The sequence below is a fragment of the Chanos chanos genome, chromosome 3 (assembly GCF_902362185.1).
Source record: "Chanos chanos chromosome 3, fChaCha1.1, whole genome shotgun sequence".
NCBI lineage: Eukaryota > Metazoa > Chordata > Actinopteri > Gonorynchiformes > Chanidae > Chanos > Chanos chanos.
This window is the reverse complement of record NC_044497.1, coordinates 26,724,095-26,750,536: the sequence shown is the minus strand read 5'-3', so window position 1 is coordinate 26,750,536 and position 26,442 is coordinate 26,724,095. Positions and strand designations below refer to the sequence as shown.

Here is a 26,442-nt window from a genome sequence, read left to right as displayed (position 1 = left end):
GTCCAGTATGGTAAATCAAAAGGGCACAGACAGGGTTCAGTCCAGTATGGTAAATCAAAAGGGCACAGACAGGGCTCAGTCCAGTATGGTAAACCAAAAGGGCTCAGGGCTCAGAAATGTGAGGCAGATATACTCCGTCTTACAGCTTTCTTATTATAATGTCATTTTCATGAGGGGGAAAAAAGCAAGAGGAAACTTTATCCTTGGTTGTTTCAGCCCTACTTAAGCACACCTGATTCAATCCACCAAACTCCTGTGAACCAAGGAAGCCTGCACCCGAAAGACAGATTTTTACCTGCACATCTAAACCTGATTCGGCTGAGTCCCGTCCTGACAAGCACGCAGGAAATAGATTCACGTGTTTTAGGTTCAGGAAGAGAACAACATCCTGTCGACAGGATTCCCAGTTCACCATCTGATGTGTTTCATCAGCTATATAGTGAAGGCCAGGAGAATTACATTCATTGTAGAACAATACTTTTATATGAGTGGGGGTCTACAGCTGGCAGGTTGCCTTGCCTTGGACAATATTGGCTTCATCAAAAAGAATGTGGGGAGGCTATCCATAGCTATTGAGGAAACAATAACAAATAAATGGTTATTATTTTTGATAAAAACAAGGAGTTTTGGCGACATCCATAGAGATCTCAACACCTCAGGAACATGGTTGCTGCCTCTTTGCTACAGTATGTCCTGTTCTTACAGGAAGCTGGGACCATCACAGGAAACCACTAGGGGTCACTAAAGTCTAATACTTTCCGTGTGTGTGCAACCAAAGGACTAAAGAAGAACTAACACAGGGAATAAAAGACTACCATGATTTTTTTTGTATGTCAGTCCAGTAAAGCACATCACCTGCATGCCAGTGCAAATATAAGTATTACACAACATTCCCCCTCCATCCCCTCCTTCCTTATGAATGGAAGTGCTGAAAGAAATCCATTCAGTAAGAAAAGCTGTCATACAACAAAAACATAAAACTAGGAGTTTCTGGGTGAAAAAAAGATTCCTGTCTTTTTTTTCACCCTGATAACAGAAACCATAATGAAAGAAATTGAAATTAAAGCTAAAAGAAACCCATACAGGCAGGAAATGGTTGAATAGCAATATCTAGCCACAGAGAGAGAAAGGAGCACAACAGAGAGGAAAGCGGATGCAACCTGACTGTAGTGTTCTGGAGGAGGTTCCAGGCCCTCCCCACAGTGGGAGGAGAAACGACACAGACTCTGTGATGCCAGTGCCAGCTTCTCCCCAGAGAGAGGAGAAAAGGTTGGCAGGGCTTGTTTGACAGATTGTATGGCCCAGGTAAGGGGGAAGCCCCTGATTATTCTCCCTGGAGGTCTTAGTGGTGTTAATCAGACTGTCTATATATGTGTGTGTGTGTGTGTGTGTGTGTGTGTGTGTGTGTATGTTTGTGTGTGAGCATATGTGTGTGTGTAAGTGTGGGCATATGTGTGTGTGTGTGTGTGTGTCTTCGTCTTTGTATGGGCATATGTGTGTCTGTTTCTGTCTGTTTGCGTGTTTGCATGATGCCAGGCAGTGCTCTACTCCTACTTGTGTATGTCTAAATGTGTGTGTATGCAAGTGTGTGTGTGTGTGTGTGCTGTGCAGCATTGGAAAATCCTGAGGTTTGGGCGTGGGGGAGGGAGGACTGTGTAAAGGGAGGGTGCTGGTCACTCTACGCCACTGCTCTGGGGGTGGAGGGACCCTTCCTCTTCCTCTTTCCTTTGGGCCCTCAACTCCTCTTCCTCCTCCTCAAGAAGCATTTGCTCTGAGCCCCTCTCCCACCTGAGGTCAGAGAGTGGCTGGCCTCTGAGAGCAGGGGGTACTGCTGAAGGAGGTTCCAGAATGTTCCACACAACTCCAACACCCTCCGATTAGTGACTAAAAGAAGGATGGAGCATGAGAGTCAGCTCAGTGTCATTAAAATGCACTTCTGAAAGATGATGTTTTTCTTCTTTTGCTCAAATGGAAAACCTTGTAAGGCTGAAATCCTGTTTTTTTTTTTTGTCCCATTTTCCTCATTAATGGAATTATAGGATTATAATTATACGTAAACAGGAAGTGATTCAGTACTCACCAAAATCTGTGCAAGTGCTCATTCAATCAATTCTTGTGTCTCAGAGAACTGTAAAATCACAGAGAGGACCAGATCTGAGATTAGCCACAAAGGAAATGGTTCCGATCAGCTTTTAACCCTACAGGTGGCTACAGTCAAGAAAAACCGGAGACCCTCAGGCCCCTGAAACCCTACCTGTTGACTGGAGTTGGCAGAAGGTGGGGTGACCACATTTTGTTCTAAGAGGGGGTTGACGGGAGCAGAGCCAGGCAGGTGAGTGGCACGCCAGTAGATGTCCAGGTATTCCGCCAGGTGTTCACACGCGTCCTCCAGCTGATTCTCATCCAAGATGACATCAAACATCTCCTGACGGGTGCAGAAGGCAGGTATGGTAGAAATCAAATTCTCGATTAAGTGCTTGACATCATACTCCGTTACCGTCCCATTTTGAATCTTTAAGTCTTGTCTTTTATTGGCTTTTGGCTTTGTGTGTTGAGTGTGTGTTGTTTTTAACGGTAGATGACAGTGTGTTGGCGTTGAGTGGGATGCTTGTGACTCACCGGAGGACACTGGGCCAGTTTATCTCCTGCCATCATCTGCACGTTCAGATGTTTACTCTGTGATTTACCTCGAGATTTAATGAGTCTCTGAAGGACCTGAGAGAGGGAAGATGAAAAAAAAAAAACCACGTACACAAATCAGGAATGAGGTCGGAGAAGACAAAAAAGGAGAAATAAAATCTTTTGGGGTTTTTTGTTTTTTTTTTCATAACTGAGATACAGGTAAGAATTCATCAGATTGAATGTGGTACCGCGGTGAACTACCAAGTTGTCTCGACAAGCTGGCGAGATTATCACCCATGAGTGTAACATTAGCAAAGTTTGGTTCTTCGTCAAATCACTTATCATGTTTCAGTTGAAGCTAGCGTGTGGAAGGACAGCAGTGTTTGTGGGCTGAGGGTGATGCTTTGAGATGGAGTGTACCTTTGGTGAGGACACTTTGACATATACAATAATTGGAGCCAGTGAGGTCTTGAGGAGTTGGGCTGGGTGGTTGATGGTGTCTGCGTCTAACACCACCAGCTGCAACGTCTTGGCCAGTTCAAATATTCTCTCAATCTCACTCTGAACCTCCGCTGGAACACACACACACACACACACACACACACACATACACACACACACAGATAAACACACACACACACACACACACACACACACAAACACACACACACACGCACACACACACACACACACACGTGCACACACACACACACATTATTTATAATGACTGTAAAAAGTCAAAATGAAGAGAAGTCTAACTGAAGAGCAGTCTCTTTGTCTCTTTTTCTCTCCATCAACATTAAAAAAAAAACAATCTAATAACACGGTATAAACTGGCTATTTTTGAAATGCAGTTTGACAGGAAAATAGTTTTTGGAAAGCAAGAAAAACACATTTTAAAATGTGTCCCAAAGTGGGTCTTTGACAGCATAAAAATTCAATGATTACATCACCATAGAACAGAGGCCAACACTCAAAAATGAATGCCAATAATTCCTCCTTAAGTGAAATATGTGTGAGGTTTGTGTTATGCTAATGCTTTGGAAGGCAGGTTCTACTCACCCAGACTGGAACGTATGTTGGACCTCTCCATGATAGGTTTCTTACCAATCACAGATCTCTTGGCCAGAGAAAGATCTGCCGTCACTCGCGTGATGGATATCCTTACAAAGAGATTAAAAAAAACAAAAAAAAACACCCCTCACATTACCATACACACAGCATGGTCTGCAGAAATTAGTATCAGTCCACATCAATGTCTATTAATCTGTTCAGTGAAACCAAAAAACTACATAGTGCATACAATTTTGAATGCAAAATAGTGATTAGATACAAATAGGCAGTTTCCTAAACAAAATTATTCGTTTTCAAACAGCAAGTATTTCAGCACTCAAAGCTATTTTTACTTACCTGCCATCAAACCTGTGTTTCAGAAAGTCAAAGAGTGCTTTCTGCATCATGTCAGTGACCTTAAAATGAGAGGGGAAAAAAAGCAGGAAGAAAACGTTCATGATTCAAACAAAGCCAAAAAAAAAAACCTCAACTTGACTGTTATGCATGAAAGATCTGCATGATGAATTAGAAATAAGTAGATAATGCTAGGTAGAATCAGTGTGTGTGTGTGTGTGTGTGTGTGTGTGTGTGTGTGTTGAAGGTGAAGAAGCAGCGATGGTGCTCTGGGAGGAAGGGACATGTGAAATTTTAATGTGGTCAGTGTGGGGTGATGTGGTTTAATTTAGATCCAGGGCTGAAAAATGAATGTCTCCACAAGTAAAGAGGAAAAAGACAGAAGCAGCAGTTAGTGCCACCTCAACCCACCCAGCCCTGCTGTTCTCCCAGTTTACACAATCAGGGCTCCTTCTTACTGTTTTACACATGCGTACTACCACACAGACTCACAGATGTACACAGACACATACATGTGCATGCATGCACGAACAAACAAACATACAAGCAGACACAAACACACAGAGTGACACACGCATACATACACTCACACACAGAGATACATACATAAATACAGAGAGACACAAAAGCACATGCGCACTCATATAGAAACACACACACACACACAAGTGTACACAAACAATACATACATCACAGTAATATATAAGACACTGTATATGTTTCTTACCTCATATCCTTTCAGTGAAGGCCCCACTAACACAACTGGTCTCATAGATGGAACCACATCATAGGGAGGAACATGTTCTGTCTGCAGTGATCACACACACACACTCAGAGTTGTGTAGCATTGCAACAGGGGATAGAGGATCTTAACCAGTATCACCGAGCTTCTACTAAGAGGCCGAAAAGCATTAACGTTTCAATGAAAAAAATGTTTTAAGCTCCAAAACTAAAGAAATAAAGAAATATTAAAGAAATAAATGTGGCCATTTCACATGTTGTTCCCCAACATTAACATGCCGTAAAACAAAAGAAACAATTTCACAAACCTACCTGTTTTTGCTTCTGTTTGGCTTTTTGAAAACAAGAGAATAGTGAATATTTCAGTAAAAACCTTTAACAGTTTGAGGTGAGTCTGTGGGTTAGTGTCTGATAGTGAGTGTGTACTGTTTATGTTCACAGACACACTCTCTGAGAGTCTGTGTGACATGAGTTATGTAGGTCAACAATATCATTTAGGAAAACGAAAAAGGAAAAAGGTGAGAGACGGAAACCTAAGTGTGTTCTTTTCTTTAGACCGTGTTGGCTGTGGAACCGCTGAGATAAATAACATTAAATATTGGGGACAGGAAAAAATGACCAAGTCACACAAAAATGTTATTAAAATAAAATGAAGTTTGCCACCCCTCTGCATTTAAAACACACCAAACCAGGGGTGTCAAAATTTTTTGACAACTCTACTCTACACATTCCAAACACTGCTCCTTCTGTCTTTGACAAACTTGTTTGACCTCCTTCAAAATCAGTAAGATATACACATTTACTTCATAAATTCACATATTAAAGTGATGATTATAAATGTCTGTTACATCATAATGCAACACATTGGCGATTAGTATTGAAATCAGTACAAAAGGCATATCTGAAACTGTTTTAACTGTACTTCAGTTACTTCAAAAGTCTTGCTTTGTCTACCCCTGGTATGTCTCTGCGGCTCTTACCCGCTGAAGGCGACGGTGCCTTCCACCCTCCAGATGATGCATTTCCTCCTGCCTTCCTGTATCACAGAGAGTGTTGTGTCATACAGAAACACAGAATAACACACTGAAGTATTCGTCCCAGTTCATTACAGTAAGAGATGCTGCACCAAACTGGGACAGTTTACCCGCTGTACAGCTCTGTCACCAAACTTGTGACAGGACAGTACAGTGGGTTGTGAGTTGTGAGTGATTTGTGACAGAACAGTACAGTGGGTTGTGAGTTGTGAGTGATTTGTGACAGGACAGTACAGTGGGTTGTGAGTTGTGAGTGATTTGTGACAGAACAGTACAGTGGGTTGTGAGTTGTGAGTGATTTGTGACAGAACAGTACAGTGGGTTGTGAGTTGTGAGTGATTTGTGACAGAACAGTACAGCGGGTTGTGAGTTGTGAGTGATTTGTGACAGAACAATACAGTGGGTTGTGAGTTGTGAGTGATTTGTGACAGAACAGTACAGTGGGTTGTGAGTTGTGAATGACTTGTGACAGAACAGTACAGCGGGTTGTGAGTTGTGCGTCACAGTGTCGCAGTGTCACTGGCTCTGACCTCTGAGCTGCTTTCTGCTCCTGTTTGATTCTCATGGCCTCCAGTTTGACCGGACTGGGAATGAAGCAGATATCTGCCCCCTCCTTCACCAGCCGCCCTATCCACCAGTCATTATTGTATTTCTGAAACACACACAGACACGCTCAGATCACACACACACAGACACACTCAGCTCACACACACACACACACTCACACAGCGACACTCGCAGCAACTCATCTCTTTTTCATATACCACATATTTTAGCAGTGCTACGCTCTATTCCAGTGTCACATCTATGTCTGTATTTCATGTTGTAACAAAGTGAGGAAAAAATCGCTAATATACTGTAGTATACTCAGTACAGTTATTTACAATTTACAATTTAGCATTTAGCAGACGCTTTTAGCCAAAGCGACTTACAATTAGTGCATCAGTCGGATTCCTAATACCTCATAAACATACATCGCTAAAAAGACTGAGCGTCAATTTACTCCCTCGTATTGCGCCCTGGAATTCTTAGACAAACATAGATACAAGACAAGGTTTTTTTTTTTTGTTTTTTAAGGAAGGGGGGTTAGGCTTAGGGGGATAGGTGGGTTCTGAAGAGGTGGGTTTTCAGTTTCTTGCGGAAGATGGTGAGGGATTCTGCAGTCCTAACTGTATGAGGGAGGTCGTTCCACCACCGAGGGGCAATGGCGGAGAAGAGGCGTGGTCAGGAGGAGCGGCTGTCGGGTTCCCAAAGTGAGGGGACCGTCAGCTGACCAGAGGTCGTAGAGCAGAGGGTTCTAGTAGTGGTATACGGAGTTATTAGGGACTGAAGGTATGATGGGGCGGAGCCTCCTGTTGCCTGGTAGGCCAGTACCAGTGTCTTGAATTGGATTCGGGCAGCTACCGGAAGCCAGTGGAGCGCAGTAAGCAATGGAGTGACATGAGATAGTATAGTATACTGACTATATTCAGTAATCAGTAATGTGTTTTCATTTTATTCCTATTTCCTATTTATCTTATTATATTCTACTATTTTATTCTATGTTGTGTTGGGTGAGTGCTGACGATGTTGTTGCGACACTTGGATTTCCCTTGGGATTAATAAAGTATTTCATATTCGTATTCGTATTGCCTAAATTACCAGCTGGATGATATGTTATAGAGCTCACCTCTTTTATATGTAGAAAGTCTTTGGTTTCAAAGTTAATGGCAGCACCTTGAAGAGGACAGTCCTCATCCAGAGCCCCGCAGTAACTGACGTTGGTTCTGACTGCAAAGGCCACGGGTTTGGTCTGCAAGAGAGACAGTGAAGCTCTATGGTTAATTGACAGAGACTCTGAGACAGAGACCTGAGTCCCACACTTCAAAAAGTAGCCACTTGTGCGTGTGTGTGTGTGTGTGTGTGTGTGTGTGTGTGTGTGTGTGGTGTGTGTGTGTTTTGGAGACGGGCTCTCACTGTGCTCTGTGTTCTCACCTTGGCTCTCTCCAGCTGGAGCTGGGCCTGGCGCTCGGCTTCACGCCGAGACGCCTCCTGGTCCTCCTCCAGGGACAGCTCGGAATCCGAGGGTCTACTTGTGTAGGAATCGGCTGAACCCTACAGCAAAGAAGCAGAGAGAGAGAGAGAGAATGAGAGAGAGAGAAACAGAGAGAATTTATGACCTCGAGAACTGGGCTGTTTAAAGCTTATGGGAGAATTGTCTTCCATCGCTAAGCCCATATCCTCATTTCATCCAAAACCTTGTCTCTCCCTATGCACCACAGACATCAACGTCCAGGCCAATCCTGCTGTTTTTTTTCTCCCCCTAAACCTCTTCCTTAAAATCAGATTTTTACCACATGTATTCACAACCAGCCAATCAGAAACGACAAGAGTCGTCTGTTAATATGAAAAACCAGTAGGAACGCGGCCCTCCAGGACCAGGCCTGGGCATCCCTGCTGGCAGCACATTAAGAGCCACCCATAAAGATGATCATGGAACCTCAGGACTCTGTTACATAGTTTTTTATAGAGGCTGTCTGGGAGCATGACAAAGTGCATCAATAAGCATATTTAACTTTCCTCTTGGCTCCTCCCTCAGTCTCAGTGACACAGCAGTTTGTTCACTCGGGAGGTTCGACCTTCCAGCTCCTCATCGTGAGCAGCCTGAGATAGTTCTAAAATAAATGACGGAATGGAGAGAGAGTTATCTGGGTCATCTAAGCTTCCGAAAAGGTCCCCACCAAACAGAACAAGTGTGAAAAACTCCAAATGTATGAGATGACAGTTGTTCACCACAGAAGGAAAAAGATGAAATAAGCAAAGCTGCTATAAACTCATCGTTTAAAAAATAAATAAATAAATGCAGCACTCATGTCCATTCAAAGCATTAACACTTCCTTCACATCTTTCATGTCTTTGGAGAGGTTTAACACCACAGCTCTTAATTTTTCCTGTGTTTACACAACTCACCCTCCTCAATGTCTTAATTCCTATGGAATCCTACATTGCGAACTGGGCACAGGTAAAGACACTCAAACATGACAAACACCATCACTCGCAAAACAGTCCTAATAAACACTTAACGAGTCCTCCTCTGTACCTGCCTCTAAGTTCTTTCTTTTCACAGTCGCATTAAAAATGAAAAAAGAAAAAAAAATATCATCCAATCACCACCGCAGAACATCATGAGGATCTGATTTAAATATCAAAGCCGGCCCCAGGGTACAGACGTCTGAAACAACCAGCACACGAAGAGACAAAGCATAATTAACAAGACGTGGCAAGAGATAAGATTCTTATGCATGATTAAAATGTTTCATATCTAAATGACTGCGCTAATATAGACTACAGAACTCCCAGTATAGAGCCTTCGATACGAACACAATAACAGGTAGAATTGACTATGCTCCTTTTTTAAGTTCTTGTGTAGCCGAGATATGAACTATAATAGACAGCAATAATAAAACTAAATGACAAGAAATCGATAGAGAGAACAAAGAAAGATAAAGGAGGAATTCCAGGCTCGTGTGAGGGGATTTCCACTGATCTAGGGATAGGAATCTCGGAGAAACATTTCTGTAACAGGCAGACTACAGCTGAGTAGGGTGTATTAGGAGGGTAGAGTCTTATAAGACAAAGTACTCCAAACCTCTCCACCATTTTCTATCATCGGGCTTCCTTAAATAGCACAGCCGTTATTCGGATATCGGGATTCCTAAGATATTACGAGCTTTGTCTTCGTTTGTTCGTCGTAATAGTTGTAACAGGCCACGTTGAGAGCAGAAAAGAGGGGATTAAGTGCTGTTTACCACAACACATTAAAAACAGTTTCTCATTATACGGTACCAGAAAGTTAATTTTGTGCGAAGAACACAGAGAGAAAATTCGTGGTAACGTAGGCGGTAATGTTTAAATAACAGTTTACGATAAAAAGAGAGGCCAAGGCGCACTGCGTTACATATTCCATGTACATAAATTTAGCATTACCACTGGAGCCTTTTCCCCCTCGACGATCCGACAGACTCAGCAGTTATCCGCCCAACATCCTGATCAATAAAGTAATGTAATACTTTAAAAGACGGGCTATGCAGTAACCTGATCCGATAAAAGTCTTTTCATAACTTCTGCATCTCCGCTTTAAACTTACAACATATGCATTCCTGCTCAGAGCAGTTACAGATTAGTGAATGTTGTTCATTGTAAACTATGCATAACCTCAGGACATTAAGTAGGCTAATGACATTTGCCAAGTAGCAGAAAGAATTCTCTCTCTCATATAGGCCTACACTGTAACGACATACTGTTCTCTTTACGTTTTAACCTACATTTAGTCTCACAGACATAAATAAAGGATGTCCTCTGTAGGTTATGTTTGCATGTTTTCAGAGGTCAGCATTTTAAGTAGTTGAATATGCAGCTCAGTATGACCGCGTAGAGTCATGCGAGAATTGAGCTGAAGTAGTATAACTCAGTCAGCAGGGGGAGTAGCGAGCACAATCCACAAACACAAACCTTTGCCTACACTGTGTATTAGATAAAACAGGCATTCATTCTCCACATCAAAGAGTTTCATGCCCTATTTTCATTCAGGCCCTCTGAATCTGACTGCCAGTCCCTTGGCTGTATGTAACAATTCATCCGAAATGGGCTGTAAAAATCTGATGATATACACTGAGTGTTTGCTTATTACAGACATGTAGGAGGACCAACTCATGCTGTACAATATGTAATGTAGTCATATGTTCTAATAAAAATTTTTCTCAGAGGTACCAAGATAAAAATTGTCATCACTGCATACATGTATTTATGGTTCATATGTCATATTTTCCAATGTGCTTCTTCACGTTCACGATGTTACAAAAACAATACAATGGATATGTTTGATGACTACATGAACAAAACCACGTTACTCTCATCAAAACCACTGCTCACACTACATTAAATGTTCCTGAGCGCACTGGTGTAAACGAAAAGGAACTCTGTGTGTGTGTGTGTGTGTGTGTGTGTGTGTGTGTGTGTGAAGCACATTGTCTTTTCCGTCACATGCTTTTAGGTCACTGTGAACTCAGTACTGTTCATGCCCTACTCTTCCGTTCAACATTCTCGAGAGCTAGCATAGCAGGGTGAGACCTCCATCTGAGAGAGAAGAAGAGACGTGAAGTGAAAACAGGCTCCCTTTTCCACAAGGGAGACGTTTTCCATTTCAATTACAACCCATATAATTAAATTCATTTTAAAAAACACTTAAAAAAAAGATTAAGTTTGACATCCTTTCATATCATTTGTATTGTCGTCTATAACATTTGGGATGTTGAGGCTGTATGTTTATAACAGGCTCCATAAAACCTCTGAATATTTTATAACCCATAACAAACGCATTCCAAACGCACAGCTCCCAGAGACGACCTACCCACCTTGCAGCCGAGCAGAGCAGCACTAGAATCAGATGCAGACATGCTGTTAACCCCCCACTCATTGTTCCAGTGTACAGAACTCCGGCAGGCTGGGCTGGGCATAGCTGGAGCACACAAACTGAGAACAACCACTCATGGCCTGCAGCCTGGCGTGAGCTAATGCTAACGCAGCAAGCCACCCGCCAGACACAATGCCTGCCTTCCTTCCCTCCTTCCCGCCTGCCTGCCTGCGCCTATACAAAATTGATACCTTTGACTGCAGTGCCAGCAGCATTCAGTACTGAGGAACCCACCCACCTACTGGTCCCACAGCCTCTGCCTGCTGTTTCTGAACAGGCACCATCTTCTCCTGTTCTCCTTTTTTTCCTTCTCTCTCTCTCTCTCTCTCTCTCTCTATCAGCTGTACCTCCGGCAGAGACGATCAGCCGTGGGGGACGGGTGAACGAAACGTCTGCTCTCGTCGAAGATGAGGCAAATACGATGTGTCCACAAATTATTCAACGTTATGCCACGGAAGTTCTAGAAATAGTCACGCTCTGAACCTACATGTCACTGTGTTTGTGCGCAGTCTGTTTGTGGATGAGGAAAGAATGACTGGCCCAAATCAAAACAACCTTCTTAGATGAGTGTCTCTCCTACCATAGGCTAAAACCAGGGAATGCTGGGATGTCCTGTTAGGACTGATGAATTGCTGTTTGTTTAAGAAGCATCAACAAGCTTTTGTTTTTAAACACCTGGATGGGTACGCTGCCTTCTGATGGGAACCATGCCTAAGGACCAAGCTACCCCCCACTTAATGTGTACTGGAGTCTGAGGTGGGATGGAGATGGGGGGGGGGTGTTTGGGGCAGATGCCTGTGTTTCATATTTAACCTGACAAGACAATGCATAAGTCTCTGGGGATGCCAGGTGAGTCAGCAGACAAAACATTCAGAGGACAGCACCATGGCTATGTCGGAACTGGACTCTTCACGTCCCTGCCTTGCTCTCAGGGTCTATTAAATCTGCAGCCCTGTGTGGACTCAGCAGACGCCCAAGGCAATAAGGACCCTACTTTGGAGTCCATTATCCCAGCAGCATGTGCACTCGTTCATTCAGCTTGGGCTGAGACGCGAATTAAGTGCACTCCAACGCAGCTTTTAGCCAGCATGTCTTAGGGCCAAGTTCCTACTGTTACCGCCTCTCTCAGACTGAAGATGTACACACTTAAATAGGCTAACTCAAAAAACCAACAGACATGAAAACAAATACACACACACACTCACTCACAAGGAAACACAGCTGGTAACCTCTGAACTTCTCCTAAAAGGACAATGTTAAAATCTATAAGTGGTGTTTTTTTGTGGAAATTATTGGGTTCAGGTAAAGGGGAGCTAGTATACCAAGAAAGAGAAGGAGGCAAAAGCCCAGGAGAGAGAAAGAGAGAAAGAGAGAGAGAGAGAGAGAGAGAGAGAGAGAGAGAGAGCATCTGAATACGATCAGAGTGAGAGGAGGGACAGATAGAGAAGATGTCAGTCTATCTAAGCCCAAGGACTAGAGAATGAAAACTGCATGTTTTTTTTTTTTTTTGCGGGTGTGTGCTTTGAGTGAGTCTAAATTTAGCTTTTCTTCCATTCTCCTCCGGCTGCTGATCGGGCTTTGCGGGAGTGGACTGTTGACCCGTGATAATCTGTGGGGTGGGCAGGGGTGGGTGGACGCGGATGGCACCGCCAGAGCTCTTCAACAACGCAAATGTTTTTCCATGAAAACCGAAGCAAAACAACAAACAACGAGAACGCACAAACTCTCTACTCCAGACCTCTCCGTCATTTGGTCTCCAAGGCAGTAACCCAGAATGTTACAGCAAATTTTTTGTTGTTGTACGAAGTATGTTGTTCATGTACGGCAAATGCTGCTTTCAAAATATTAGGGTTGCAGTGCCATACGCCCCAAAAATCTCTCATTCATGCCATATATTACTCATCTAAAAACTCAGTTCTGTGCTTTTAAAACCTCACCCAAAAAAGATTAGTTTCATCTTTAGATCCTGCAATGTATGCTCTGTATAGATCCAGGGTGCAGGATCTTTTTGATAGGTGTATTTAATCAGTTTGGAGAACACGATGAACTTTCATACCCGCCTCCCTGTCTTTAGAGGCGGTCTTCTAGTGTCCCCTGCCAGGACAGCGAGAGGCAGGTTTGGAGTCAATCAATAACAGTAACACATAGACTGATACTTTATCCTGTCCTCAAAAAGCTCATTTTCCCCTTTTTGACCTCTAGAGTTACCTTGTCATGATTTTTTTTTACCCCTCTAATGAGCTATCATTCAAAAACTCCCTCTTTCCCAATGTCATCCCACCAATGGTTCTACAGCCAACTGTACGCTGCATATTTCCAGTAGTCTCAACTACTGCAGCAAGGACGCCAAGTTGTATCAGAGACACTTTCCCGCTGTTGTTAAAAATAGGGGCTTGTCTCTCGTTTCAACCACAAGCGATGACGATGCGATGAAGACGTCGGGGAAATATGAATCGTTGGAGTTGCAACAGAGCCCTTGCCGAAAACAGACATGGGGCAGGGATGTGCTTGGGTAATGGCAGAAGCAGAGGGCCAGTGCGATGAGCGTCTGGTATTACCCAAACTCCATCATTAACGCTCTTTTACTGTTCACACACCCCCACAGCCTCCGCTAACACACTTCACTAAACTGGCAAAAACTGAACACATGAACCTGGTCATCTGGGTTCTGATTTCACCACCACAGCATTCCCTCTGGGTTTGTTCAACCGTGTTATTGAAACAAGTCTGTTTTTTTTTCCCGCTGTTGCAAACAATATTAAAATAATGATTAAAATGAGAATTTAAATAATAATGATTTTAATGCCTATGTTTAATAACATATCATTTTGAATTGATTATTAATTTCTGATTAAATTGTTATGAGATTATCTGTGAATATTTCATGTTTAGGTACAGCATAGTCATGTGATAAGGGTATTGGACTATATATTGACAGAATCTCCAAACTGCAGGACTGGGATATGCAGCACCAGGCTAAACCCCCTAATACACATTTCATATATTGTATTTATGTGTTAAACCCTTAGAGAAGTAAAATTTACCATGAAAAGACATGTAATAATGTTCTGTCCATTTTCCTTTCCCTGGGCGGTGAAACCCAGAGAAAGAGAGCGAGTAAGTGACAGCGTTTATCTCAGAAGACGATACAGAGCGAGACTCCAGGCCAGTGTCACCACTTCTCTAAACTCTGCTGGTTCATCAAATTTAATCAAAGCACTGTGCATTGATGTTCAAGCTCACACACACACACACACACACTCTCCCTCTCTCCCCCGTCTCTCTCTTTCACACACACACATACACACACAAAGCACTCCTCTCCTCACGGGACATGCTTTTAGTGCTCTGTCTCATGCAGTATTTAATTGAGCCTAGACAGGAAGCTCAGCAGTTCCAAATGCACTACTTCTCCCTGCACACAAGACAAGCCCTGAAAGGCAAGTATGCAAGTATTCTGCCCTACACTACAGCAGCACAGCCTAGTTTTCTGGACATACCACACAAAAAATATACACTGAGAACTGCCGCAAAGGCATTCAACAATCTCGGAGGAACTAGACTTGAGAATAACCGGGTTGATTCACTCAATCAAATTATCAGGCAAAGGCAAAGCAGTCAAGTCTTCTGATTAACTCTGAGTTTTGTTATAGAGCAAATGAATATGAGAAGCGTGAAAGAGATGCTCCATGACAATTATGTTTCCAAATTACTAGACCAGAGGTGAATATTCTTCAGTTTGTAAAGAAGATTTCAAACACCAGCTCATGCAAACAGAAACTTAAGCAATAATCTAAATTTACATAAAAAGAACTATGTGGTAGGAAAAGCTTCTATTTCTTCTTTTCAGAAAAGGAACAAAATAAATCAGAAATCTACTCACTCGGTTTGGAGGTCTGGAGAGTGTGCGAGTGTGCACTCTCTCTTTCACTCGCTCAGCTACTCAGTCATGGTGTTCTCTCTCTCTCTGTCTCCTGGCTGGCAATGAGGTGTACTGTAGCATGCTTGTGGTCTAAGTCTTTCTCTCTCTCTCTCTCTCTCTCTCTCTCTATCTCTCTCTCTCTCTCCTCCCCATCCACACTCATACCCCTTTGGCATGCCATTAGGCAGTTTCGCTCTTTGTGCATACTCTCGATCTCTCTCTTTCCCACACCGCACACACACACACACACACACACACAGATACACAGACATATACACACACATGCACACACACATACACACACACACACACACACAAACATTTTGTCATACCTACTCCATAGGCAACATTTTTGCTATCCGTTTACATCATTTGTGACTAAAGTGATGTCTCACTGTATAATCCTATGGGCCAATAATATGATATAACCCACTAATGACACAATACATTCTGCATTTCTTCTTCTCATCTCTTCCTCTTCTTTTTTTTTTTTAAGATTTTAGCATAAGTCTAGGGAATCTCTTGTCACTTTAATTCAGAATCTGCCAACGAGACGGCTTAGCAGTTTCAACTCACTGCACATGCCCAACCAAACCCATCTTAGCCGTCTGTCTCTGCACTACTCAAACAAGGCCCTGTCACAAAAGATACCCCCCCCCCCCCCCAAAAAAAAGCAGGAACAACTTCCACAGTAAGTTGCACAAACATACTTTAGCCGGTGTGAACCACAGAGTGAAACTTGTGACTACGTTGTAGAAGCTGGTACTGTGTGGCAGCACTGGGGTTTGGGGAGGAGCTGTTGTGATGTCAGGTGTCTCATTTTTTTTTTCAGTGTGTGTCAGGCATGTGGATGTGTGGCCCAGTGTGGCCTGCAGCTCTGTCAGGGTTTCCTCTACTCTGACAGGCCCTGCACTGCAGAACATTCTGGACCAGTTCCGTCAACCCTCCAAACACACAGACGCAAAGGTACATCAACTTAATAACACACACACACACATGCACACACACACTTCTCCAGGCTAGAGCAGGAAAGTACTTTTGACAATATGAGAACAGTTAAACTAGACATGGTCAGTGAGTGTAGCTGGTGTACTGAATCCAGTTAAAGTCAATAAGATTTCTGTCACTTCTTTCAGCTGATTTCTAGTCAAAGTTCTCTATTTTCTTGCAGTTTTATATAATAACTGAAAAGAATTTAGAGTCTTAACATCAAAACACATAGCCAAATAAATAATGAAAAAGTAACGTTACAACACATTAAATTACACCAAGATGACATACAAGTCTCCCATATTTTCAAAATCAAGAGGTTCTAAGATCCATAATAGATGAGACCGTGTTGCTGGGAGCAGCCAGGCACCAAAGCCAAGAAGGGAGCCATCAATTCCAATTCCATATGAGCAGTGTGTGTGAATAAAACATGAACAGGAGGGCTTGAAAGCTAAAAATCCACAATGTTATCAGAGCAGAGAAAAAAAGGGGGGGGGGGAGAGAGAGAGAGAGAGGGAGAGAGAGAAAGGGGGGTTGGAGAGAGCTGGCTTAGTCCCTTGCTCCCAACTGACAGCTGTGTGAGCAGCACCCATGCATTCAGTAGCTGTGTCTGTCTGTCGGCCGGTCAGTCTGTCTGTCCCCAGATCTTAGTTACTGTCATGTATTACCCATGAAGTGTCTGTATTAAGAAGCTAGAGTCTGGCCTTCAGACTGAAGGCTACTGACACCTATTGGCTTTCTTCTACGGTAAGTAACAGTGTTGGTTAACAAACAAACAAACAAATATACATACACACAAACAAAATAATAGTGGCAGAAAAAAATAGTGGCAGATCAGCCTGTGCAACATCTCTAAAAGGTAAAAAAGGGAGCTTTAGCCTCAGAAAGTGGCGTTTACAAAAAAATATTACTAAAGATGATTTAATGAAATACATCTACTATGAATTATTATAAATTTAGGAATGATTTTCGCTGATACAAAGAGTATCTGAATGTGATACAAAGAGTGTGTGTGTCAGACTTTCAGTTGTGAAGTTAGGGGATGCTAGAAGTTAGGGGATGCTAATAGTTTCCCATAGTAATTACATGCTTGAAATGAGTCAGTCACAGTTGTTGTCATATAAACATCACACTTGATGGTCAGAGGAAATGCACTTATTTAATAGAAGAAAACTCACAAATGGAAGTATATGCTCCAGCATGTAAAGTTTTTCCTTTTTCTTTTCTTGCACTCTCACTCCAAGCCAAATACCCCCCCCCTCCCACCCCCAAACTGACCCTCTCTCCTGATCTCCATTTGTTCATGTTGGAAAGGTTCTCTGCACAGAAAGGGTTTTGTGTGTCTGTGTGTTTGTGCGTGTGTGTGTACGTGTGTAAGTGTGTGTGTGTGTGCGCTTGTGTTTGTGTTGGGGTGTGTGTGTGTATATGTGTGTGTGCGTGTGTGCTTGCGTTTGTGTTGGTGTGTGTGTGTGTGTGTGTGTGTTCATGTGTGCTGGGGTGGTGTGACCCTGCTCTGACAGTGAGGGTATGTCAGAAGTGTCTGTCCCCAGGAGGAAACTGCTAAGATTGACAAATCAGCACTGAACAAGTGTCACGGCTGCAACGCATGATTGACACTTAAGAAACATGATTTCTTTTTTTTCCTTTTCTTCTTTTTTTTAAACACTTTTATCATGGCATTATAACAACATGATATAAACGAGATACTCATCTATAAATAGACTTTGAAAGACGGAGACAGACAGACAGGCAGAAAGATAGATAGATAGATAGATAGATAGATAGATAGATAGATAGATAGATAGATAGATAGATAGATAGATAGACTGCTTGTAGAATAGTTCACTCAACTTTCACGTGTTTGAGAACAGTAAATGAGTTAGAAATGTCCATCTTACGACTTCAATGCTAGTTCACTTCTCCTCTGTTTCTTGTTATATTCTTGCTACTGTTATCTCAAACTTGCCCAGCAAACCCATAGTAGAAATCCGCTTTGACAATAACAGGTGCAACAATGTTTTGAACGATTCTACGGCCGTCCGTGAACACTCTCATCTCATCCGCGCGCCTTGTCTGAAAACTGTACAGCACGTACCGTGTTTTAAAATCTCTCTCATCTTCCTTGTCAACAACATCCGAACAGCTACAAACCCCCGCCAAATAAAGAAATATATTAACTAACCTCTTTTAGCAAAAAGACGCTTGAATTGGAAAGGGACATCCGCAATAAAGAAAATCTCGGTGACGGCAGTCCAACTTCAGAAAGAAGCTAGACAAAGAATTAAAGCAGTCAACTGCTCTTTCTTCGTCGAATCATGCTGTTTCAGAGTCTATGCGTACGGACAACACAAGCCTGCATTCTTTGACCCGGCAATTCTATTAGCCTGCTCGCATCCCACTCGTTCTCCCGTCTTCTTGATCAATGACAGGACACAAAGCCGATGATCCGCGGGGTGCTAGAACGGATAGATTACCCTTTTCCTAATAAATAATGTATCTGCACTTTTCACATCGTCCCTAGGGATTCATACAGGGTCAAGGATGAATTCGTTCAGTTATACGAGTTTGTTCCATTCTGCCTCGTAGCCTTAGAGAATGCATTGTGTCCTCTAGAAGTGTAGGTAATTTCACACCAATGCCCAGTTGTTGCTATCGATTGGCAGAAAATATATGGCTATTCGGAGTGCCGTTCAGATTAAATATCTAGCGTGTTTATGTGCTATTGCTTCTGCAGTGGTGAGTCACCCATCCATCATGGGAACCGCTCCCACGTTGATGTTGAAATATTTCTTAAGATTCAGTCTAAGCTGGGTTCTAACTAAGCTGCGCGAGGGCTGTTGCTGCGTGCATCACGCAGATGTGGGGGCTACTAAATACACGGTGGAGCCAGCCTTAACACTGCATGCCGTAAGGAAACGTCTGGTTTCCTCTCTAATACGATTAAAAAGATGTTATGGATTCTTTTTTTTTTTTTGGTCAAGTAAGGGGTAATATTTGAATATCACATGAATTTGTAAGCTCTATTGTAAGTGTGCTCTGACCTCATATTAATAATAAGATATATAAAGTGCAAAGAAACCTAGTCACTTTTGGGATCATGCTCGGCATACAAAAAAAAAAAAAATTTGAATAGACTTTAACACAACTCTAAAATGAACATAGTCAAACTTGTATGTAAATGAACACAGTCAGCCCAAACTGTAAAATTAGAACAATAAATAAATAAATTATATGCAACTGTAAAAACAGCTCTTCTGTTTTACAGTGTCAGCCTCCCGGTACACTACACCCTCACTCAGTCACATCCATATCCATAATGAAGTCTCTCAAGAGCTGGGGCAGCCAAAAGTGCAGAGGAGCTGCAAGGTAGGTTGAGAGTTTTTATCTGAACAGACTAAAAAGCCCACAGGAGTCTGGGTGTAACAGGGAGCCAACTGGTAATGTTGCGGGACCACCTGACACCATCACACTTCTGTCTGCACACAGTAAACCACATTAGACCACCAGTCCAACATGCCCCACTCAGCTGCTTTGAACAAACTTCATGTTTCTGTCTGAGGCCGTGAGCCCAGACTCCTTCTGCGTGGGGACTGAGAGTTTGCCCCCAGCAACGTGAGTTATGAACCTGCTTCTGTCAGCCTCCTAACCCAGTGAAGAGGAGGTTCATAAACTCATGTGCTGACTCCAGGCATACCCAGAGTCTGGCACTTCAGGGACTTTGGGCCACACTGTTTCAATGGTCTTAAGCTCCCAGGGACCACCTAATCGACTGTGGATGCCCATAACCCAATGCATTCTGTTGGCCCCAGTCCTCAGAACCAGTGGACTAATGCATTCTGTTGGCCCCAGTCTTCAGAACCAGTGGACCAATGCATTCTGTAGGCTCCAGTCCTCAGAACCAGTGGTAGGTGTCTACAACAGTTATACTTTTGCTTAGAAGTTGGGATGCATACCTGTGTCACCAGCATCTGCACTCATCTGAGCTCATGCATTCATTCCAAGCATACTTCAGCTCTGCTATTCTAGGGGCCACAGGCCGTGCTGTTTCAGTGACACCAAAGTGCCAGGGGCCCATCAAAGGCCAAATCTGCTGTGGACACCAGTCGCAGAATGCATTCTGTAGATTCCTGGACAATCTACTCCTGCAGGCTCCTGCCCTAAACGTCAGCAGTAGGTATCTGCATCAGCACTTGTTCTAGTGTTTGGAAGTTGGAATGGCCACCTTTCTTATCAGCATCTGTATCAAACCAACCAGCAGTCTATGATCCTGTCAATGCAAGGGTCGTTCTGATTTTAAAATGTGCATGAGTTTGGGCTGACCTCCTCCACTACCTCTGCCTCAAAGCTCCACCCTAGTCACTTCTTTTCCTCAGACCACAAGTGGTGCAATGGCTGTCCATTTGCTACCAAACCAAAAGCCAGGCAGAGGGTCACAGCTAGTCACAGCCAGCCCAGGATCAGACTCCTGAGCTGGACCCAGATGATAGACACCATCACCTCAGGGTAAAACCTGTCCACCCTTCCACTGGGACTTCTCTCAACTTCTCAGTTTACCACACTGAAAACTGGAACTGCAAGTACATTTGTTAGCCATGACTATGAGTCCAAGCTCTTCTACATCTCAAAACATGGAAGTACAAAGAAGGGAAAAAGAACAAAAATGTACTTGACAAAGACAAGATATACTTGAAAAGTGGGGCAATCATTTATCCTCATAACCTCTTTAAATTCCACGGCACAGCTCAATTTTTGGAAACTCTCTGTCCTTATTAGAAATTATCACAGTTCTTGAGCTTTGCTGCTTCATATGTAATTCTGTAATTCTCCCTTTTCAGGCACAGCATGCTTGTGCAGCTGCCTGTTGTGAATTGCGTTGGTTAGGATATTTTAACACAAGTACTTTCCCAGCGCTCATAGGGCGAAAGGCGGGGAAACACCCTGGACAGGTCACCAGTCCATTGCAGGGCAGACACACAGACAAACACACTCACACACACATTCATACCTAGGGGCAATTTAGTGTCTCCAATTCACCTAACCTGCATGTCTTTAGACCGTGGGAGGAAACCTGATCTCCTGGAGGAAACCCACACAGACACGGGGAGAACAGGCAAACTGCACACACAAAGGACCCGAGACCTTCTTGCTGTGAGGTGACAGCACTACCCACTGCGCCACCGTGCTGCCCCAACCAGAGAACAAAGCGATGCAATCCTGAAGATGTTGAGGATGCAGCTACTCTTAAAAGTATTTCAGGAAAAAGCAACCCTTAACATTCAAACTCAGCTCAGCCAAGCCAGGAGATAGCTGCATTAAAGGCAAATAACCAGTCATCCCTTCAACAGTTTACATGCTAGCAGTCACCTGCTCCAGCAGCACAATATTATCCTCTTTAGTAAATTAAGAAATCTGTAATAATGTTAGTAATGCTGATTATCTTGAAGTGTAACAGAGAGTTGTGAGAATAATACAGGATCTGCTTGAAGAAGGATGTCTGCTTTAATGTGATCAGTAATTTTGATGATGCGTTTGAATTCCAGCAGCCTAATGAATTTAACCACCAACACTCATCCAGGGTAGGAAGAACAAAGAGGACAAACCGTCTTCTCAGTTGCAGTCAAAACTGTGAAACCCATTAGACTAAACAACTCTGATTCTTGCCGCTTTAGAATTTTGGCACCTTAGAACCAGCTAAGCAACTGCTGTCTAGGACTTCTCTCTACCTGTAAATGATTATAGACCTATAATGATGAGATGATCCCGATGGCTTGTGTTCTGTTAACCTTATGGCTCCTTCAGGCGTCGGCAGGAGTAATTCTTAATCCAGTGCAAAGTAAGAATGAGGACAAGGAGGTTAGTAAAAAGCCCTGCTGGAAATTCTGAGCACTAACCATGGATATTCACCATGGACCAAAAAAAAAAAAAAAAAATCAAAGCTGTTACTGTGCCCACAGACTGGGATCCTATGGCATAGATGCAACAAGAAGGTTTTAGGTGAAACAGTGGGTTATCTAGTTTGAAACAGAAGAGACCCATGTCCAAATCAATTTGAAAGAGTCACCTTCAGAGTGTCACAAGTTCAAGTTGAGGCTGGATTCATGCGATAGTTGAACCTTTTAATAAAAAAAAAAAGCTAGGGTAAACAGACAAGAACGGGCAGGATGCAAGGCACAGAGAAAAGGTCAAAGCAAGAATCCAAGAACTACATTAACAAGACAAAAATACAAACAAGGCCATAAACTGCAGAGTACACAGGTGCAACTTCTCTGAACCACAGAATAAAGACTTCACAAAGAGACAATGAAACACAAGAGTATATATACACAGGAGAACAAAGGGCAATCAAGCTAAAAACAGGGGCATATGGTGATTGAATAATTGACTTGAAGAATTGAATAATTGATTAAACCAAAGCAATAGCACTAATTGACCAGCAGAGGGGGAAAGTGAGGCATGACTAATACATGGTGTAGCTATGGTACAGACTCTAACTCCCCATCCACAGACATTTCTAAAATGACAAAACTCTAAAATACTAATGTAAAAAAAAAAAAAAAAGTAAATGGTGAAATTGACAGCACTCCAAGGTCATGTTTAAAAATACTTCAGTTGAGGAGACCGAAACCAAAAGACACACAAATAGTAGACAGGTTCTGCCAGTCCAGTCAAAAAAAAAAAAATTGTGCGGGGAATTCAGAGAAATGTCAGTCACCAGCGTGTGACCAACGTCTCACCTCTTCCAATGAAAATAGGTACTGTGTGAAATTGTTACTAAAATTGGAGTATGTGTAGAACGCCTTGGCAAGTTACTATGTACTTGGCAAGCACTAGCACAGTGGTGAAGTAACACAGTTAAAGCTGTCAGAACATGCTTAATGACAGCAGATTCTGGCTTTCATGATACGTACAGATTTATGGTTGCAGACTGCAACTTCAAAGAAATATGTTCTGACCTTGTGTTGTGTAACTAAACTGCTAGTTCATTTCACTCAATTAGGAGATTACAATTTTTTTGTTTTGTTTCACTCAGAATTCAACAAAATTGTTTTGTTTCACTAAAATTCACTCAATTTAAATTTAGTTTATTGGTACTTACAGTAAATGTGTAAGATTAAGTTCAACAGATACTGAGTCCCATAGGCTTTAGATTTCTGGGTTACACAGATGCCCACATTAACACTGCTTTGTGTTTTGTCCTTCAGTTGTTTGTGCGACAAACAACTGATTGTGGTGGTATTTTGGTGTCTGACATACCAAACATATCACAGCTGTTTGTACACACCTGAAAGATCCAGGCTATTTAAAAGTAAAGCACTGCTCATTGTTTACCATGTTACACATCGTCTCTCCAAACAGTGCACTGTGTCATAATTATGACAGCAATATGACCTCAAAAGGAACATGCAGTGTGGCTGAAGGTGTGAAGAGCTGTGCTTGCCTGTGCTACCACACAGAGCATTTTTCTCATGCCACAAAATGGTGACAGAGAGTCAGGGGTGTTTGTTTTTGGCTTTGCTCCTAGTAGGGTGTAGAATGACCTGTAGGCAATCACACATTCACACTGTCGCTTTATCCTAGTCTCCAGGGTTATCAACCAGGACCATATCATGAGATACAATCAGAGATTACTAAATTACTCACCTCATTACAGCAGGGGACATATCCAAAATACACACTGGCTACAATTTGAACATGCAGTATTGTATTCTCGTTCCCACACAAAGAAATACCTGTCATAACTATGCTATCGAACTTCAGAATGTTAATGAATACTCATGTCATGTTTGGATTTTAAACCTAGAGTTTGAGTTCATGTGAATATGGAGATGACCACTCATTTTCTTCAGCTGGTACACATATGTCCATTCTAACTTTGTTAATCAAGTTACTGGGCATAAGACAAACTGGAAAATGGAAGAGCATTATAAGTGCTGCAGTATTTTGTTTCCACTCGCTCCTACATGCTACATTATTGATCTTTCCATTGTAGCATCACCATCATAGCAAACATCTGCATCAGGCATCAGCATAGTCAACATGTGGAAAGTCTGTTTCTCCTTCCAAACTGTCCAAGCTCTTCTAGGTTAAACTTTTTTTTGGTTATGGCCAAGTTCTGTGTGTAGCTTGTGTTTCTCAAGTCTTTCTTCTACCCAGATGATGTGATTCACAAGAAGCCTCTATCTCCGGGAATTTGGATGTTGCCTGTATATAAAAAAGTACAATTTTGTGTCCATTTTAATAAGTATAATCTGACAGAAGTCAGAGGAGAGACTGTGACTTCTGTTGGGCCCTTCCATGTGTACCCAGTAGGATCCAAAGACAGATTAACAAAACAAAAATATCAATATCATCAGATTGTGTTCAGGTGTCTTTTAGATTCATCTCTGAAGAGCACTAACATTCAGACTGACTCCAGACTGAACGCAGATGTGTGTTTCATGTGCTGGAGCATATTCTCTTATAAAAAGCAGTGACTGTCAGCATGCACCCTCAGTGCTTCCCTGGTTGCTTCCAGTGAACAGTGGTCCTCTCCCTTTTCACTGATGCTGCACTTTGAGAGGGATCTTGCCCTGGCAACTGTTTTTACATGGACTATGGACCTGTGTGAAGGCAGAATGGCAGTGTCAGAAAAAATGAAATCTCAATTCTTCCCTCTCGCTCTCTCTCTCTCTCTCTCTCTCTCTCTCTCACTGGAATGTAAATATGAAAACATCGCTACTCTGTGGAGGGGTCCTTTCTACGATCCACTGTGCAGTAATTTCCAGTTGTTTATCAAGGAGCACCTCAACATGCACTACCACTTTCACTTTCAAAAAAAATTTCCAGTGATTGTATTTTTATTTGGTTTCATTTTGCATTCTGTTTGCAAGTTTTAAATTTGCACATTTGATTTCCAGTCCATTTATACAGGAATGGAAGACAATTGAGCTGACCACGCCCCCTGTTGGTTATTATAGGGCCGTCCTCCTTTAATGGGAAATGACATTCATTGTAGAAAACGCAGGAAAAGTTGCAGTCTATAATAGAGGAATAATGTAATTGTCCGATGCATTGAGGGCATCTCTTCGTGTTCATTTTCTAGTTAGTTAAAGTCAGGAAATGATGAACTGGAATGGTTTTCTACAGCAGTTTCGTAAAAACACACACAAGCCACTTAACGAAGCTGCAAATGGCAAACTGGATTATTATTTGCCATACGCTAAACGGGTTTAACGAGTTCAAAGCATTTTTATGCATTACCACATAGTAACCATAAGATGGCGACAGAAGTCAGACAAATAACAACTAATAATAAGGCAACCAAAGACGATCTGTAAAATAGTAGGTTGATCTGCATGGGTAGTGAGGTAATTATTTCAGCAGCTGTTCTGAACATGAGGGCACAAAGCTGATAGACTGATAATGAGCTTACCTTATTGTAATAAAGAACTCGTTCAAAATAGACCAGAAACCAATGGAATTAACTGACTCTTACTGAACTCTGCTTGTACAAGTGAGAGAGAAAGAAAGCTTCCAAGAATAGATGCGAAACCCAAAAAAGAATTTCGTGGGTCTCACGAGATCAGAGGTGTAGGTCTCCTCCATTTAACTGCATAGTTAACGGTACTTTACTATTACACAGAAATATGATGGCACAGGCTTCAAAGAGCAGTTAAAAGAAAAGAAAAGAAAAAAAGCTTTGTGTATTTTGTTGGATATCCGAATTAAATCAAAATTGAAGGACAGGCGGGAAAAAGGAATCAGACAAAACTTGGCTATATTGCTGACCTAAAAGTGTAACAAACAACAGACAAGGGGAAAATAACTCGGACAAAGGTTATAAACAGTACTCAAAGGTCACATTGGCCGAATACCAGACAAACACAGTTTTATTTGCATGGTGGGGCCACGGGCTTCTACACAGATTCTTTTGATCTGTGTGGAATTCTGACAATGGTACATTCCTGTCCCACGAGCACAATACGCAGAGAAAACCTTGCACTACTTGTTCACTAACGAACTGCAGTGTTCATTCATGCAGTTGGCAACCTAGAATGTAAAATAGCATTGTCGTGTATTTTCATATAGAAACGTATGTTGTATCTGTTATGTTAATCATCACGTCTTTCAGTTACATATTTAATAGGCCTCTAGACCTCTCTCTCTCTCTCTCACACACACACACACACAAACTAACATGCATTCAAGATCACCTCTAGGGGGACTCTTGTATGAGTTGAGGCAGAGTGAGGACGACCGCAAATGTTTCTCTGATCGCGAAGCGCGCCCGAGAC

General features: G+C 42.4%; 1 protein-coding gene across 1 annotated transcript; it reads right to left on the bottom strand.

The window, feature by feature from the left end:
* Positions 1-2,098: 2,098 nt before the first annotated feature.
* On the bottom strand, positions 2,099-11,239 carry cacnb3b (calcium channel, voltage-dependent, beta 3b). Its single transcript, XM_030767469.1, has 13 exons — positions 11,198-11,239; positions 7,779-7,898; positions 7,474-7,596; positions 6,335-6,456; positions 5,751-5,806; positions 5,083-5,102; positions 4,757-4,837; positions 4,033-4,091; positions 3,685-3,785; positions 3,043-3,194; positions 2,620-2,715; positions 2,255-2,425; positions 2,099-2,128 (listed from the first exon to the last, which is right to left on the bottom strand). Exons 1-13 carry the CDS (start codon positions 11,237-11,239, stop codon positions 2,099-2,101), a joined length of 1,173 nt encoding a protein of 390 aa, XP_030623329.1.
* Positions 11,240-26,442: the final 15,203 nt, after the last annotated feature.

Excerpts from the sequence above, each read along its gene's own strand:
- cacnb3b (XM_030767469.1), bottom strand. The coding sequence starts at position 11,239 with ATGTCTGCATCTGATTCTAGTGCTGCTCTGCTCGGCTGCAAG. Across the intron at positions 6,457-7,473 it reads ACTTTCTACATATAAAAGAG|AAATACAATAATGACTGGTG; the intron begins GTGAGCTCTATA and ends TGTGTGTTTCAG. Across the intron at positions 3,195-3,684 it reads CAACATACGTTCCAGTCTGG|CGGAGGTTCAGAGTGAGATT; the intron begins GTGAGTAGAACC and ends TGTGTGTTCCAG.